Source organism: Argopecten irradians, chromosome 6, assembly GCF_041381155.1.
Source record: "Argopecten irradians isolate NY chromosome 6, Ai_NY, whole genome shotgun sequence".
Taxonomy (NCBI): domain Eukaryota; kingdom Metazoa; phylum Mollusca; class Bivalvia; order Pectinida; family Pectinidae; genus Argopecten; species Argopecten irradians.
Genome location: NC_091139.1, coordinates 10684051 through 10703589, shown reverse-complemented (window position 1 = coordinate 10703589; position 19539 = coordinate 10684051). Strand labels below are relative to the sequence as shown.

Below are 19539 nucleotides of genomic sequence, written 5' to 3'. Positions count from 1 at the left end.
AAGGGGGATAATGCTACTTTGGTGTTTTAACACAAAAACTTTTCCTAATAAAGTCCTAAAACAGGTTTTTATTAATAATGCAATTATTTCATATTTCATACAGACCTATCAAATGCCTAAAAATAGTAAAACAAACTCACATATGGACAGTATTTCCATATAATTTAATTTAATTTAAAATGACAAAATTAATCACTGCTCACCATGTGTCATCTTTTTTGTTATTCTTAAAGTATGATTTAATTATGAAAAATTTCATGTAACAAAATGCAGCGATTATTTATAAAAAATGCATGTGTAACAGAACTTTTGGAGGGCAGTGTATATGGTAAATCTTAAATCTAGAATTTGACTAGAAATCCTATCGAATGACATTGCTGGATGCGACTGGACACATGCCTGTCGATTAAGCAATTATCGAAATCCTCTAAAGCACTACTTAAACGCAGAGGTACCCAACTATATTCAATTAAGAGAACGAACTCCATTTTATGTCCGGTTTATTACAGTGTTAACGTGAATTATTCAGTCACATCTAAGATGACGACTCCCATGTTACCCATCCCATGACCTTTCTACCTTGGACCTGGTAGATATGGTGTTGGCAATGCTGTCTTTGGCTGTGTTAATATTCCATAGAGCTGTATGATTTATACTTCTCACGAAGGGAGAAACGTGTGTTCTTGGCTATAGATTGTATGATAAACAGCTACTGGTGTTCAAAGTGTCACGTAAATTCAAGTTTCTCGCATGTTGAATTGAGTTCATCATTCTTCTACTCAAACTACTGTCGCGTACAATTTGCTATTTGACCTCAATCAAAGCATATAAGTTCACAATCACCAAAACCACTTGCTACTGAAAGATGATACTTTGACTAAGCATTGTCCTGTAATTTTCATGCTCCAAAAGTGGGTCATAATAAATCTTATCTCGAATGAAAAATACAGATGACTTGTTAACATTCTTAAGGGAGCAGATTTATTTTATATGATTTTTTTCAGTAAATTATCTTATCAAAGTAAATTTTACTGAATATCTTTTCATTATGTATATTCAGTATAATTTGTAAGCAAGAAAAGGACCAAAATGCGGGTCGCAAATTCACTCGGCAATTTTACTTTGAAAGGATAAATTACTTTGGAAAAAATATTGTGTTTAATGCAAAAGATTACATCTGAAAAGATATGCAATAATGTAAAATTCATGCTGGTTGATATAACTATTTGTTCCATTTCTGTCACCATCACTCAATTACAATAAAATAAATTCTAGCGCAAACGCACCTTGGATTGTTGAAATATCACGCACTCCAATTTTATCACAAAATGCGTGAAATATATCAAGTGACACTCTCTATTGCATTTTATATTAAACCTGGATGAGACTTAAATTTGTAAGACAGTTGTTTTGCTTTCTAGTTCACCTTCTTTTCTATCACATTTCATAGAAACCTTATAAGTTTTATAGTTCATTTTGACATTTACTTTTTCTTTTGTTTTCCATGTTTGCTTCGTATAATATGTTTCAAGTTCAAATGACTTGTTTTGTATGGACGATCCGACATAACTGCTCTTCTTATGAAATATTGAAGCTTTAAAGTTTTAAATTAATTTCTATTCTTGTGTGAATTTCCAAAGGGAAATTAGTTTTCGATAACCATCTATGATAGTAAAGTGAATATCAAGAAAAACAATCTAGGCGAAACATACATTTGTACCTACGTTGTCAAGGACATCCGAATCGCTTTGCGCAATCAATGAAATGATGTCACAGGTTACATGCCAATGCCGTATAGTAAACATCAATGTAATACGAGATAAAAATCATATATGGTTTAATGAAATTATTTCTATATTAAATCGGAGTATGTTTAAATATATCAGTAAGGCAGTTGCTTTCTTTTCTAGTTTACATTTTATCCAAATGAACCTATAATATTTCCTTTGTTTATTTTAGTTATTCCAGTTTGCCTTGTACGGAAGATACATTTATGCCTTGTTTTGAAGATATTTAGTCCATTAGGATATAAATGAAATTCAAAGCTTGATATCACTAACATTGTTTATTAATGTCTCAATGGCCTGTTCCATAATTTGAATGAGTAAATAATCACCAATGACAAAGCAAAGAGCAACAAAATAAGAAAATAACAATAATTTCTGCGTGAAATTATCTTATTATTTTTACGACATATATGGTCAATATAGATGTCAGAGCGTTGTAGACGACCATTACGTATTGAGCTGGCGTAAAAAGGGTATAGTTTGGTTTGATAAGATTAATTTAGCGTCAGACTAACAGTTGATGAAAGCCAAAGTGCCCGAAAAAAACTATCCGACCAATAATCTTAAAATTGAATTCGAACCAGCGACCCAGATGTAGAAGGCTTGTGGTAATATGCGGAGACATCTTGACCACTCGGTCACTATACAGAATAGAGCTCAACAATGTCCTTCATAAAAGGTAAACAATGTATTTCTAGGAGTTTTCATTTAGCTCTATCCTATGTATAGTTCCTCCTTTACCTATGGTCATATACAGAGTATGCTATGTTTTGTGTAGACTTGGTGCGCATATCTTTTGGTAGGTTATTTTATTTTGTTTTCTAGAAATAATCATCAGGTGCAATTTTATAAACGTGAAGTATGTATCTAGGTATATGCTAAGTCATATTATTTAATTTCGATCGATTTCTACGAACATTTTATTGTATTAAACGCCTCCTTGCTTGTTTTTGCTCAGCAATATGCAGCTATATACTAGGGGTTTGGTTTATTTGTTTAACGTCGTACTAGCTTCATTTTATTGATATAAAAGCGGATGTTCGAAACAAAACATCTTTAAAACTATTTTTGTCTCATCTGTACTTGGATATCAGTGGTTTAGTGATCCTTAAATACAAAACAGAAATATTATGTAATAGATCGTTTTAGCAAACACGTTTTAAGTAGCCGAAGTTTAGTGTAGCTGTGAGATTTCCTCAGCTTATCAGAACCTGAGTCACTCAGTGTATGAAATAAACAACGCCCAGGAGATGTACAGTGATGTGACAGTATTTACTACTCTGAATCAACGACGATGTAGTTATGTTACATGTAAAGGTGTTTTTGAGAATTGTTAACCGAATCTGCCAGATTTACATGGTACTAAAATCTCAGTACAATCTCAGAATTTATTTTAAAAGTTAAAAGTATTAAATGTCACATACCCCATGGATGTTTTATTATTGTTCTTCGCAACATTTCAGCAATGTTTTCAATGTTAGTTTCACTTCAATGATATACCTTTTGGGGATAAACACTTATCACCGGGGAATGATCACAATTCAAAATACTGTAAAATATATTCTGATGTACAATTACTACGCAAAAGTACCTTTAAACATTTGCACCTATCGCATAATGGAGATGATTATTATTATTTTATTAATTGAACTGAGAATATTGTTATTACAAACAAGATGGAGACGTAAACAGTTCGTTTTGATAAGACTGTTAAAATTTTAGTACTATGCGTTATTTGTATTCAAACTAAGGTTATTTTCGAAAATAAAGAAAATCTGGTGGGAATGACATTATTTCCCAGTGTCATATCACCTATAATCAAGCTTTATTTAAGGGTCATGGTGACTGACATGATAACAATACATGATATATGAAAACTATTTGGTAGATACATTATCACGCTATTTGGAGATTAGCTTTGCATTTAATGAAACATGATTACCAATACATCAGTTGGTTCATTTCCATTCACGCAATATGATTATTAGCTTTACATATGATGAAAAATGATACCAATGTATCTCTTAATTCTTTTCAATTCCCGTCTACAACCTATCTCGTCTATGCTAATCATTTCTTTCATTTTAATTGTGTAGCCAATTGCATGACTTGATTTGTTTATGTTCACGAGCAAATTCCTCAAGGGTCCCAAACTATCTGGGTTCCTCGATTTACAACATCGAATGTCAACATATTGTTTTGGTAAACCTACCGATCATGAATTAAACCATTTCATTTCCTGCCAAAACAAGATTGAGTTTGAGATTGATATAGCAGACTGGTTAGATTTTATTTTCCCTTCATATAAGCAGAACAATCTTTTGATTTTGAAATACCACAACGACGTGGGTAAATTACGATTTAACGTCGGTTACTTTCATATGACGTCATGTTTGGTCGTGATTTCTAAGACGTCACAATCACAATCACCTAACCTTGTGAACGATCGACAGTAAACAGTAAAATAAAATCACGTCATTTATGTAACTCAAGACATTGGTATTATCCTAGAATCGTACTGATCATATTGTCATAACAGTACCGCATCCATAATGTATTAAAAACGATCTGTATTATGCAGGAGAATCTGACAACTGTCAAAATCCAATGTTCCGGAATGTTAAGCGTAAATCACAGTCAGAGCTAATCCCAACAGAAATTTGGGTCTGGTGGTTATTCCGTCTTTGCATATTACAGAGTTAGTTCCCTTGCGGGTATGTATCGATTGTTACGTCATGTTTTGTGAGCGCAATTCACGTCGTTTTCTCCGAAATGTATGACGTTACGCTCGCAAACACATGACGTCACAATCAATACCTATTCGCAAGGGCAGATAACTCTGTAATATGCAAATACAGAATATAGACACCTTGGGGTTTAGAATTGATTAATCACAAAAGGATAGCACAGGACACACACTTTACTTGAAAGCTTTTTACGAGTATCAAATAAGTATCCAAAGTTTTAGTTTCCATTGTCAGCAAGAAGCCGGGGATTCCATGCAAAAAATGTGTTGTTTTCATTGTAAGTATATGTGACCTTTTCCCGAAATCGTGTTATCAGTGTTTTTAGTTCACTTCCCCAGATCTTTGCTTGATTGACAGTCTGAGTGATGCCTGCAATATTCATTCAAAATTTCATTTATACTGTCCGTGTATCTAGGCTACGTGGTTGGTCAATAGGCGTGTGTTCCACGTCACCTAATGATGTGTATAAACCCTACAAGATTACGTGGGGTCAAACGTCTACACGGAATCAATCAAGATGTCACACGGTATTGATTAATGAAGAGCATAAGGAAAGCTGTTTACCTATTGAAGAAAGCTTTCGATCTAGCAATAGCTTTGTCGTTAATTATGAGGTCTGATTTGAAGCAAGGCGATGTAAACATCTGCCCTCAATACCTACTTCATTTGCACTGAAGTCGCAGAAACACAAATGGTATAAAACTCGGTATGTTAATTTGCAACTGTTTATGCTATTAAATAAAGCCTTCAATCTAGTAATTGCTTTGTCGTTAATTATGAGATCTGGTTTGAACCAAGGCGATGTAAACATCTGCCCTCAATATTTATTGTGGTCGCAGAAAAAATAGTATAAAACTTGGTATGCATATTTTCAGTCAAGGTCAGTGTTGACAAATTTTTAATTGATTTGATAATTGGTATCAATATGTCTAGATATGTGGGGTGTTGAAGACATTTGATAAATAATGAGTGCAGATGTTTTCAAAGCCTATGTATCTACCTTTTGATATATCATGGTGAAGGCAGCTTATGTAGGTTTTAATTTGATAAACGACATTTCAACAACTATAGCCAATAGCACTGATTCCATTACAAAAATATGTCACATTACCTGATTTTCACTTTTTGCAAAGCACACGGCACCAACATCACTTAAAGAAATACTACTCCACTAACAAATGTAGACACTATGCTTTATGTGAAGTCATAATGTCACTACCTGGATCACAGTCAACGTAATTGCATCTCTGTACCCGTCTATTATAACTCAATAAATTGACATTCGTCTTTGAGCAAATATTTCGTAATAATCTTTCGAATTCTTACTTTACGAGTTGTAGTCTAAAAGTGGGGAAAATAGGAACAGTATATTCATATACAATAATTTTGAAGATTCGTGTATAATCACTGGATTTGGCCAATATGTTTGCAAATGTCTGTAGTATTAATGCAGTTTGTGTCGACCTTTTTTAATCTCATATTATCTAAACTTTGGAGTCGTGTTATCAAATTGTAACGCATTTTAGACTTGTGTTCATTTTATAAGCTAACAAAGAGCCGCAAAAATAATGACACTAAAATAAAACACGTAAAAATAATGTTCCCTGATACAAACATTCGCCATAAAAATCTTATGTCAATGCAGATTTGGCAACATGAATAGACAATGTTATGTATATCATGGTATGTTACAATAATAGAAACATAATTTGTAACAATGCATATTGTATTACAATCAATACACTGTACAGAAATGATATTTGATACATCTCCAATACTCTGGTAAATCCATTCCAAAATGTTGTGATCTATGGGATGGCTTTTTGGCAAAATAACGGTATTGATTTAGCCTTCAGAACTAAAAAAAACATCCCCTAGGCTTTTATTACATATTGCGAAATGAACGTCTAACCTATATCGGTAAATAAGGTAAGATTGTGTGTCACAGTTTATACATGAAATGTAAATAATTATATCAGATTTTGTCTGAACTATGTGAAATGGAAGAGAATCATTAGAAACTACGACTTTACCAAGAAACAAAATTATAAGAAATATCGAGACTTTCATTCCAACCAAACGCCTACCTGCATAGCCTCGCATATCAATATTATGTTTATTCTGTGGTGGTTAGTTTTGTAAATATCACCTTCCAATAAAATTCTTTTGTCTAAGTTCAATTATTTTTTCCATTCTTTACATGAATTTAATATTTAGTTTAAAATCTCCCAGATCTCTAGACGATAGTGCGGTCAAGACATATTATTACATCAAATACCCTATACAGACGCCCAGAGGTTGTCAGAATGAATTAAATTCTGAGAAATGAAAAATTCTATTCCCATTGAAAATGAAAAAACAAGCCTGATAATTTCATATACAGCTATATAAAGCGCACTACTTCTTCCCTGAGGTTAAAGACCGCGGTTGGATTCCCCATCATCTAACAGACAAGCAGATGGTGCTCCCGAATCATAACAAGTCCGTCATAGCATGCTATGTCTTAGAGCAATGTTAGGGAATCCATAGTTCGGTTGTGGCACGTGTGGTCTTTGCGTTCTGTAACACGAGATTAATTAATCTAGTTTATTGTTATGCATTCATTATATGAATTCAGGAGTTCAAAGTATGACATTAGAATGCCCAGTGGCGAGTTTTAGGGATATTGAATAATGTTCAAGGTCATCGTTATCTAGTGCAAAATCACACTGGCAATACTTCAGGGAGCATGCAGGAGAAGTCTTGTTCTGTGACGTTTGTTTACAATTCCAATCAAAGGATAACGAAAATAATGGAATTTCTTAGTTGATCAATATATCATTATATTTAATCCAACATACTTGTCTACTAATGTGCCATCGAATCACGCATGACATTTTGAATTCTAAACTCAAGTTCATTGTTTGTTTATGGAACCTTATGTGGAATCATATCACTAATATTTACTATATTTTAAAATACATTTGAAATTACCTTCAAAACTTTGGAAAAATTTCGACGTGACTCCTCTTCAAACCGATGGCACATTAATTCATTGTTGTTGCCGAATCCAACAGATCTTGATATAACCTGTCCATCTGAAGACTATTTACTCTTTGTTGGGATTCCAGAATGTCAGTTAGTCTCTGTAGATCGATCACTTGGAAAACGCGAAGACTCTCCAAATATCATTAATTTTTTATTTATCGTTATTGTGCTATATAGCATCATCTTTAGGAACAGATCAGTTTAAAGGATTTTACATGATGAGAATTATATGTCCGGCATAAACCAAATGCAATCTAATCCTTTATTTTATTTTGCTTCCTACCGCTCAATCGCAATATCCATTCTGTCTAGAATTTAAGTATTTACACCTATGAGGGAAATATATTTTCCCGAACCAAACGTACAACAATAGTTTTTATTTTTTATTTTTAGTAAGCTTTTACTTCTTAACATCTAATATTCAATTTGTTTATCTCTGTGAAAGAAGTAACATCGCGATGAAGCAAGAATTCATGACTTTAAAATACCACATGGATTAAGTACGGTCTCCAACATTTATCAAAAAGAGTGGTGCATTCAGAAGCCATTCCAAAATTTACTTGACTGTTCATTAGGCAAAACCTACATTTGAAAAGGAAGTTCAAGAGGAGAAATTTATCAAATCGAATTATTCAGCCCGACAATGTCACCTATAATTGCTCTATAACATCCCTGGGGGAAGAGAAAAAAAATTTGCAAACCTCAGCGTTCGTCCCTAGAGACCTGGTCAGTCTTAAATTGTCTTTTTGTCCTAATAAACATTTCTCTCTCAAATGTGTCCCATGATACCGCCTGTTGTAGTCTTAGATTGGAGAGATTCTTCCTTAGAAAGAGTTACATGTTCTTATTATACTTTAATATCGGATGCCAAAGCTTATTGATGCAGCTTTATCAAATGTTTTATCCACTAACTAGTGATGTATTGTACGCATATAAATCACTGGTGCACTAAAACTAAAATTGAGCAAAAGCGTGTATGCAACATTCGTCGCCCTTTTTAATACTGCTAACTCGTAAATCATTGTTTTGCGAATCTTTACATTTTGACAATACTGTATGTGCAAATTGAACACCTTAGGAAAAGTCAACAAGGTTTTTATTTCTATCACCAAAATAGTCATGCCAATAATTTTACTTGTGTCTAAGCTGCAATAAAGAAATGATTTGTAACCATGCATAATATCACAACCTAAACAGGGGGATATACCTTATGTGCGTTTTTTTTTTGTAGAGAGTAAGGAAATTATTTAAAACCCCTATGAAAACAATTGAACTATCGAACGACTAAAACATTCATGATATTAATAACTAATTACTTAGAACTAAATATTTACTTGGAATAGATATGCAATTACCAAAAAATAATATAATTTAATCATCATGAAATGATCTGCAAATCCTTTGAGCTTTCGACAAAGCGACAATTGCTTTTAAAACAATCAAACATGTTTGCGTTATAAAAGTAATTCAATGACAACGACCGATTGATACTGTTACTGTACACGTGACTTCATACACTGAAACCTTTATGGTACTTTAATACCAAGGCAAAAACCAATCACTACCTCACGTGTATGATTGGCTTTTAAATGTGAACGACTCAGATTGCGTTCAAACATTTACTATACAACAAATGATACGTCACGTGTTAATTCGCTATCATCTAAAACATGTTGAAATGATGTAAATTCTAGGAATAAGTGCCAAACCGATACATTTAATGATAACACAACATACGAATATTGTAAACAAACTCAACTTGTCAACATTAATCTTCCCGAACCTTTTTTTTAAAGGGAAGCCACGAAATTATAAATCCGCAAAATAAAGTTGGTTAACAGCAATCCAAAAGAGAAAAGTGTAAAAATGATTTTTATCTTGTCGTTTTATAGGACAAAGATTGAATGTGAAGTTACATATTGCTGCACATACCTTTCTGATTTCTGTAAAAGTACATGAACCCTTCATAGTTTAGTTAAGTGACATTGAGGTGAAAATTTAGATTTTGATCAGAACACATACTTCTTCTTTGAAAAAACCAAATCAAGAACTGAAGTATATAAAAGATAGCAAATTTATGATTTTTTTGGCGAACAATTTTCAGTAAAGGTTTTGATCCGGATTGATGTTTTTATCACTAAATCGAAACATTACTTGACAATATGTATGTAACCTCTTCACTCCTGTACAATGAGAAGACTCGAGAGCACGGACGTATGTTTTCTATTAAATCTCTCTTGTTATTATTTCAAATGACAAACTCGATCATGAAACTCTTTTAATATAATGAATTGAAAACTGATCCATGGCGCTGTTACGTCAGCTAGGAGTACGACAGCCATTTCTTTCAAAATTAATGGCTACTTGTGTTTTGCAAGACAAACTGAAATTCCAATATTTGTTCCCGGCATTGATTGTAAGTCATCAATAGTAACGCTTTATTATAACTGTAAATAAAAAATCTGAAACCGCACAAAATTGATGAAATGACATATTTTATGCTTAAACTGTTATTGTACCACGTGAATGACACGGATCAAGCTCTTTTTTCTTAAAGAACATTCCTTCAAATGTCACTTGGCAATCAGATCCAATTTGTCTTATCATCAAAAAAAACATATCAATTCAGTTAATTATGTGATGGATGAGTCTTCTTAATATCAACAACAAAAATCACTTACGTTATCACTAGACTATCGATTAATGGGTCAATATCCGTGTTAATATTTCCTACTGAATGCTTGTATATACATAAATCCGATAACGTTAATCCGCCGCACAACCCGCCAGGCAAAGGAAGTTTCTAACGTTTGCTCTTTGAGCCAAATGTTTCAATCCTATGGCGTTTGTGCCAATTATGTACTAAAACTGAAAGAAGCTTTAAAATGTTTGTTTCATGATTTTTGTTTGGTGCCAAATAGAAATATACAAAGTCCCAGTTTCATCAACATTGCCTAATTTGTCGGAATCCCTTAATTTTAAATTGTTCTCAGAAACATATAACACAATAAAAGGTAACCTCCTTAAGTTAAGATGTTTTCATTATCTATCAAAAAGGAATGATAATCAAACTGGTTCAAGGCATACATGGCAATAGTAGCGTAGTCTACGTCGAATGAAGCAACAGTTGTTTTGTTTGTTTCAAAACAATGGATGTATTGTTCGGTGCCATTAGCAGTATACTTCAATGACATACTATAAACCAACTTTATTTTAGCGAAATACAATTTTTTTTCGCGCAATTTTGCGAAAGAGCTAAAATGCAGAGTCAATGTTTTTCGCAAATAATTATAAAATCGTATATATGAATGTACGATTGCTTGTGAAGTTTTGTAATAGGGAAAAAAGACTTTTTAAATTAAGCGTGAAATGTTAAATGCACGATAATAAAGTGGTTAGAGCAGTATTTAAAGGCTGTAGTGGTTCAGATTTGCAAGAAAATATAATACAAAAAAATATTTTATTAATTGCTCAACACGGAACGTGGCTCATATGGGATAAACTGTGCTTAATACAAGGAAATAAAAACCAATACAGCTAAAGTACTCTTATTTCACTGTCTTCTTCATGCTTGAACTCTTTTTTTATCGTCGTAAATGTTAATTTATAATATATGTGTATATTTCAGCAAATAACAAAGCATAACATGTAAGATAGTGTACATTATAGATCTAATTAGCAAGTGTTGACATAGATTTAATTACCTATGCCTTTTATAGATTTTGTTTATCTATAAAACAACCCACACTATTGAATGTAAGAGAAATCGAATCTATAGCTTGTAACATAGTCAACTACGATACGTAATTAAATCATATTTAAATATCTTCTGTAATAATCAAAGCGTAGTTATATAAAAAAAAACTTCACAGACACATTATTGATGAAGGAATAAGAACAGAAAAAAACCTGAACAATACTAATTAAGACATACGAACTTATTTTAGCGCAAAAACGATGACAATTCTGATTCCGTTGTGTCTATAGAAGTTTCCTTTGAACATCCGATGATCCTTCGATATACTTTGCAATTGAAAAGATATATATCCGACAACTACGAGAGTGTTATACGTCTACTGCGATTGATTTTTGGTTCGTTGAAGAACATCCGGAAACACATGTCAGGACTAGTGACGTATTTCCTGAAGAAAAAGGCGAGGGATGTCTATACTGATCAAACCTGTCAAGGACTCATGTTTGATCACAAAATAGCACTGAATTAACTTCTTTGTTAATAATTTGTTTGACATGATGAATTAGCGTTATGAATTTCATGACAAGAGTTTGATTCACATCGTAACCATGTCTAGAGAATTTGATTAAGATGCAAACAGAATCAACTAATTATTTGCATTTCTAGGTTTTATAACGATATTATATTAAATAACCCTCCTAATATCCTTTCGCAAATTATTATCGAGATAATATTTTTGTCGGAATTGAAATATCCAGTGATTGGCCTATGTTAATTGTTTTGCATATGTTGCTATTTTGATATAACATGGAGAGTTTTCCATTCCCCGGATATTAACTGACGGCCTAACTTGATGTTAGTAATCAATGACCTGACGATAGAATTCGAGGACGTCCTAAAAATGGCGGCCTCCGCTGGATTTCAGCATTATATTTTGACAATAAAATCTTCTAAATGTAGGCTTATGTAGAAATGTGATAAAACTGTTAATTTTTTATGAGAAATTGAAAACAAAATCATCTCGACGCTCTAATTTTTGCTCATCCAGACTCGTTTCACAAATTAAATGTTATATATATATATAATGAACACCCATTAAAGATCACATTAGATATACATAATGAAATAAAATAATTTTGAAGAACATGACTCAGTGTTTCAGAAATTGACTGTATGCAAAAGTTATTCAAATCAATGTTCGGTATTCATGAACCTTGTGGGTTGACATTGGCAGTTTCAAGTATTCGTTGTAAACGTCCCTGATGCAAATGCTACCTGCAAGAGCAAGCAACGCAAATCAGAAGTCCGTGTTCTCGACTATTCTCTTTTTGCACTGCGTCACAAAACAATTTCAGTACTCCTGTCCCGCTCGCTGCTGTGGTGACTCGACATTGACCGGTAAACCGTTCTCATCTTCTATTGCCCTTAACATCTATCGTTAACATTCCATTCCACGGCGGTAAACTTATCGAATTCGTGACGTGCCCACTCGACACGATTTCAGACGCCTCTCGCGAGTAAGTAGTTTTTATGTTCTGGCCACTGATTCCATTCTTGTCAGTAAGTAGGTAAGAAAATTAGGTTTAAATAACACGATTATTGAATGGAAAAGGTTGTAAGGTTTTTTTCCACTGTTGACCTTAATTTGAGAATCACTACCATCGAAGATAGTTCAAAAATATTAATTTCATATTGTAATCGACTGTAAAATTAATTATAGTTATAATACACATTGTTGCAAGAAAAGAGGCGTAGACATTTACGAGTGCTTGTTAGATTAAACATGCTCCACCGTTGACAAATAAGTTTTTATTCTCAATAAAAAACAGAAGCAGACGAATTAGTATGTTTCTTCAGTTACAAAAGTTACTTACTTTAAATTAATCATTACAGGTTAACGTTAATACGCATAAAAAACCCTTTTAAATACAATAGTGAGTATGTACCATAGAGCAGATCCCTTCACATGACAACAAAGAGGTGTAGTTCAACAAGTGATATAATTACAACATTTTTATTTCTATATTTGTTCATAATATAGTGCTTTAGGTGTGCAGTTAACGTTATACATGCACTTCGGAGAAAATATTACTTACTGGTTGTTAGGAATCCACTAAAATATGAGATAGCATTGATGAATAATGATATTATGTCTGACGCTATTTTAGTTAGCATTTGATAAGAAGAAGTGGGTTATGTTATATGACACGATGTTTTCTACAGGAAGTACATCGAGTGAACGAATCCTTATTTTGTGTCGCAGTTTGTCCTATCATTATTAAATTTAGGGGAAAGTATCCTTTTTGAACCACTTGTACTTTAAAAGTGGTCAACATATACCCAAAACGTTAATTGATATATATCGCTATTAAATACAGTTATGAGCATTCTGTATCAGCAAAATCAACATATTCTATTTGAGAAGCAATATCGGAATGTCGCAGATAAATATTTATGATTTTGTTGTGGCCAAACAAGATCACTTTCGTGATAACCAGACGAACTCTAAACAAATCCTGTGTTATATATCTCCTAGAAGAATGGTTTCAGGTGAACACAAACTCTACAGGACTTAAAAAACAACCAATTTGAGTCGAAACAACAGAAGTGAATTACGATAAACTTTTGTTTTTCATTTTTTTTATATCAGACTCATAGCAAACTACAAACCCCCTACCCCCACTTGACCCCTAAATACCCCCACAAAAAATTAGTACGCCTTATCATGAACAACGGCTTCATATTCTTGACTACCTGTAAAAACGAGTAGCATGCTGCTTTTATGAATACTTCGATGATCGAGTGGTTCTTCAACGTAGCTTTAGAAGTTGCGGATATTTAGGAAAGTACAAGTGACATGTCCTTATTAAAGTACACAGACGCACGTCAAACTCCATTTTGTAAAGCTGCTGGGGGCAAGATTAACAATTATGTCCTAACAGACAGAAGATATTAAAGATTAAACTCCACAAATACTTCAATGATTCTACAGAGAGTGTTTCGATACCAGGTAATTACTAGGAGATATGATCACAGTATTGTGCATTTGTGTTCTAGAAACCATAGTTTAATTGAGTATTGTTTTGCAAATTTCACAAGAAAAAACTCATCTAATTGGTTATTTTGCATAATGGACTATCACCACATCAACAAAAACATTCGTTATTATTTTCACCAATACCATAAAGATAAGTATGGTATTATGCATATTTTTTTCTTTGCAGCCATAGCAACAGGAACAACAATTTTAGTACTGCCTTTTTTTGTATTACATACCCATGCGTGAGATAATTGCGTAATTGTTCTGTAAGTCTCCTTGTGACAGCGGAACGCTCGCTTGCTTTATTGTGCATTATCGCCGAAGAATATTGCAGATAAGATAACATAAGATTACGAAAATAATATGAAAATGAGCTCTACAGGAAATGCGGCAATAGGTACAATGTACCTGCTATCGATATTATACCTTAAAGATTATTAACTTGAGGTTTAAAACATTTAAGCGACTAATTCCTTTGAAAAAGTCTTTGAAGTGCTCGTTAACACATGATACGTTGCTTTTACAATTTCTAATTAAGTTTTGATTTGATCATCATTTATTTTTATCATTAATTACTTTGATAACTAATAGTATTTGTCACATATTTTGTTTTGTAAATAAAAACGTAAATTGTGAAAGACAAGATAATTCTATATAGAAACCGGAGAGTCATTGAGCTTATGATCAAAAGAGACAATCTTTGAATGTCATTAAACCAGTTTAATGGTATATTTACAGCAACCATCCAATTAAAGCATATATATTTATTCAATTTTATGATGATGAGGCTTATCATCTAGGATTAACGTCTATAAGTGTAATTTAAGATGTCATTTGTTTTGTTATAGAAATATTAGAAATAATCTCCATTCAAGATTACTGCACGATCTTCTATAGACTAACACAAAAGAGAAACAATTCAGTGTTCCAGTCAAAAGAGGAACATTTCTGCACTAAGATGTTAATTAGATTAGCAACGAATTAGACACGATTTTCTGAAAAGAGAAGGATGTTTAACATATAACCATTCCCAAGATGGTCATCGGATTCCATCTCTACGATCCTTAAGGAATCTATGCATCCGCCAACGTTAAAACCGCAAACGAAAACCATTGATATTTGAGCAAGCCCTGTGATAAATGGTCAACTAAGGCATGCAAACAAAGTTGGATTGAGATAATGGTTTGTTGCCAACCAGAAATGAAACATAGATGATTGAGATGATATCACTTTTATACTACTACGTAGAAAATTGTAAACACTCTTGTTTCAATTTAATATCGCTTTAATCAACAGATACTTGTTTGGTTTTATATTGCTTTATGTTGTGTAAGAGACCGTCGATCAATCAATCAATCAATCAATCAATCAATCAATCAATCAATCAATCAATCAATCAATCAATCAATCAATCAATCAATCAATCAATCAATCAATCAATCAATCAATTCATCCTTCGACCAATCAAAGCAATTTGATAGAAAAGAGCTAAAAGGATCATTTACGGTACATGTTGAATGTGTAACACCTTAAATACTGTTTAATAGATAACGATTTTATTTCGATGTTCAGCGAGCTGCAAATTTCTCAACGTATAGTGATTACATCGATTGATTGAATGGTTAGACCGTCGTTCAAGTTACTATTTATGATAAGCGCGATATTGACCGTGCATCAGGCAGCGATGTTATCTAATTATATTGTTTTATAACTAGAGAAGGCGATAGCACTGCCCCTAATTAACCAAAGAGATTTTTCCCTAATTGTTTAGATTAGATTTATCAAGGCAGGACTGCCACGGTGAATGCAAATGAACGTTTTAATCTTTATAAACAGAATTAATTGAAAGGTTCAATCAGTGCCTACGCAAGCTGTCACAGACATCACAGCTATCTCAGAGATCGCTGTGTGAAGTGGGTCCCTTATAAATGTATCCATAAGATTGCTGTTCTCAACTGGTGGCATACGTTAGGTAGAAATATTTATAATGAATGTATTGTTATCACGGAGGTATTTTACCGTTTTATAGTTGAGTAATACACCATATTAATCGGCAAGTAGACCTGGAAAGCCGGACTGGTTGAGAAAAAAAACTCGCTTTTGCAACACAATGATAAAATATAAAATACTCTGGTTTTTCACCAATGCGGTTCGGTTAGAATCTTTGATGCCAAACTGTCTTGACATACCGCCGACTTCGCTGGGTTTATAGCATTGTTATTGATATCTTATATACTTCGCTCTCGCTGTTTTCTTGAAAATATTTCTAATATTACTCCTGTTTTATTATTAAAACGCGATGATATTCATTACGAATAAAATTATTTGGTGTAATTCCGTTTTAATATTTGATAATTCTGGTAATTTGATAAAATGATAATATTCAAACGTAAATGCAGGAATTTAAGCTATATTTAATATAGAAAATCATGACAAAAAGGTGTTTTTCAATTACACGTAAATGCATAAGGATAACTTATAATGATGTGTTGAATCATAACCTCCATGAACAACTTCAATTAAAAATAAATTAACTAATTTCTTGTAGGCGGTCAATCGAAATTTGGAAATTTGGTGATTAATCAACATTGCAATCATTATTCTTAAGTAAACCTCACAAATGAGATATTTTGAAATTGCTACTCAATAAATCATGAAATATTTCATAATTGGGCATATACGATAAAATGATGTAAAACCGAGACATTTATAACACGTTTTGAACAAATGAAGTACAGTCAGATATGTCTATAACGACTATCCAAAACTAAAGAAAAATGGTCTTTATAGCCATGTGGTCTTAATACACATGAACAGTTGTGTTAAATATCTCGTTTTGGGACTCTAAGAATGTTCTTATCAAGCAGGTGATCTTCATACCTAGGTTTGATTCTATTACGATCTCAAAGAAATGATAAGTGTAGCTGAAGAAAAATGATATAGTTTAATATAGAGATGAGCTTACCTTTCGACACTGACAGCTGACAAGTTAAGTATCGAAGCTGATGCCGTCAACATTTCCACAAATCCGGAAAACTTGCAAAGAGCATCTCCAAACGTCCAGTGATCAACTACATAACGTGCTGTTTCGTATGGGACACAAACAACCAAAAACAGGATATCGGCGGCCGCCAGACTGACCATAAACGTAGAGGTCACACTCCGTGATTTCCGGTCACCCAAAACAGCAAAAATTACCAAAATATTCCCAACGACACCTATAAGGAAGGTCAATCCGTACACAGTTACCGTCGGAATAAAATGAGGTTCGCGTACCCATACTTTCCTCAGGTTCTCTAACTCACCTGGGTACTCGAAAGTATTGTACGCCATGATATCTCCGTATAAATCGTAGAAACTTTGTAAGTCGTTTAAATTGTCCTCAGTGCTTGAGGTACTGACATTAGAATAGTTCATTAAAGGGAAGGTCAGATTTGGTTGGTCAGTAAAGGTTATGTTGTATGTGCTTCCCATTGCGCATCGTTACAGCGCTGTATAAGACGCGTACAATACCAGCCATTGAACTGACAATGAAATCGACGGAGGCTGATCTGCGTGGATATTCTTACAACGCTACTGTCACTAAGTTAGTACTATCGATCTCAGCAAGCGATTTCAGAGATCCTATTGTCTCAACATTTATAGGTAACGGTAAGAAATGAACTGAACTGAATAGGTAACGACGAAATGAACAGTTGATGGAAAAAAGACTCGTTAAAATCTTCTAAAACACCTCATTCAAATTCAATAAAATTTTAAATAATTATTTACATTCTAAGAACAAACGTGTTAGTCCAGACGTTGAATTTAAAAACAAACAAACTGTTTTTTGCTAAATTTTCCCGGTGAACACTTTCAGTTGACGGCCGATAACGCTGTAGCTGTTATGCCTTAAGGGGAAGCTCTAGTGAGGAAATGCAAATGGTCATAATATAAGCATCCACATATATATGCCGGCAAGCCTATTGGAAGGGGATAAAGTGTTAGCAGCGCCATCTTTATCCCGGAGTACTCGCTACAATCACTATCGTACAATAAAGGTTCTCCTAACGCGTTGTTTATTTTGGCTATAATCAAATTAGTGTCGCTATCTATCAAAATGACATGAAGACGACTGGTTCAAGATGTACCCGCTGTACTAGGCGACATGCTCATGGTTTGTGAGAGTTTTACCTTCAACAGTTATATGGGATACATAACTGTAGGTTTCCAGACGTGTTGATGATTTGCATTTTAACGAGGCTTTAGAAATGGGAATTATACTCCACTCCGGAGAATTAGAGTGGATGCAGTTGATATAACGACACTTTTATGAGTGGTTTATAACGCCGCTATATATGAACTATGGTGATTGTGAGGAAACATAATCCATCCTTTATTCTCAGAAAAAAAAGTTATATGCTCTGGTTTGGTTTGGCTTGGCTTTTTATGTTTTAATGCCTTTTCAACAGTTAGGATCATTTAAGGACGTCCTACCCTGTACAAAATACGTTACTTATGTGGATTTCTATATTTTGGGAGGCTGCGGTATATTCGTGTTGTGTCTCCTTGGGATTGTGGAACTTTTTCACATCATTTTAAAGCGTTATTTCAACGCTAATAGTATGTTTATTATACAGTAGAACGCCTATGAATGTCGTTATTGATTTGAAGTAATTCAACGAATTGACGTAGATATCAACGTATTTTCGTAATGATTAAATTTTGCGTTTTCTTGGCTTAAGGGTTTTTTTGCAATGATTTTATTTTACGTTTTAGACTAATATGGTTCTTTTTTTGCAATAAATAAGCAATTGCAAATTCCCTGAATTTTTTTTGGATTTTTTTTTCGCACGCAAAATTAAGCTGATTAACAGCACATTGAGAGAATCTTGTCCCTCTTCTGTCACCCATACGTAAGATATCTCGTCTTTTGTAGGACTCTTCATCCGTTGTCGACAGCCAACATCCTTCTAATTTTAGATATATTCCTTATAATGGTTACTTTTAAAATGCTCGTTAAAATGTTTTGTAAAATAATGACCTTTTATAAACCAGGAAGTACATCTGTAGATTATAGTTATATAATAGTTAGACTGACCTAATTCAGTATCGAATATCTAAAGGACTTTTCATTTTTTCATATAATGTTTTAGCTATATTTCATCGCAAGTATACACGGCAAAGGAGGTAGAACTAACGAAGGAGAAAATGAAGAATATCTACTCATTTTACATTATAGATATAATTGACAATATGCAGCGG

The 19539-nt window shown here is 33.2% G+C and overlaps 1 protein-coding gene across 1 annotated transcript in view; it reads right to left on the bottom strand.

The window, feature by feature from the left end:
* LOC138326270 (galanin receptor type 2-like) overlaps window positions 1-17769 on the bottom strand; it is a 54060-nt gene extending 36291 nt beyond the window's left edge. Inside the window, exon 1 of the mRNA XM_069272392.1 lies at window positions 17261-17769. Coding sequence (XP_069128493.1) covers window positions 17261-17769 — 509 coding nt within the window. The remainder of the gene's footprint in view (window positions 1-17260) is intronic.
* Between the last annotated feature and the right edge of the window lie 1770 nt (window positions 17770-19539).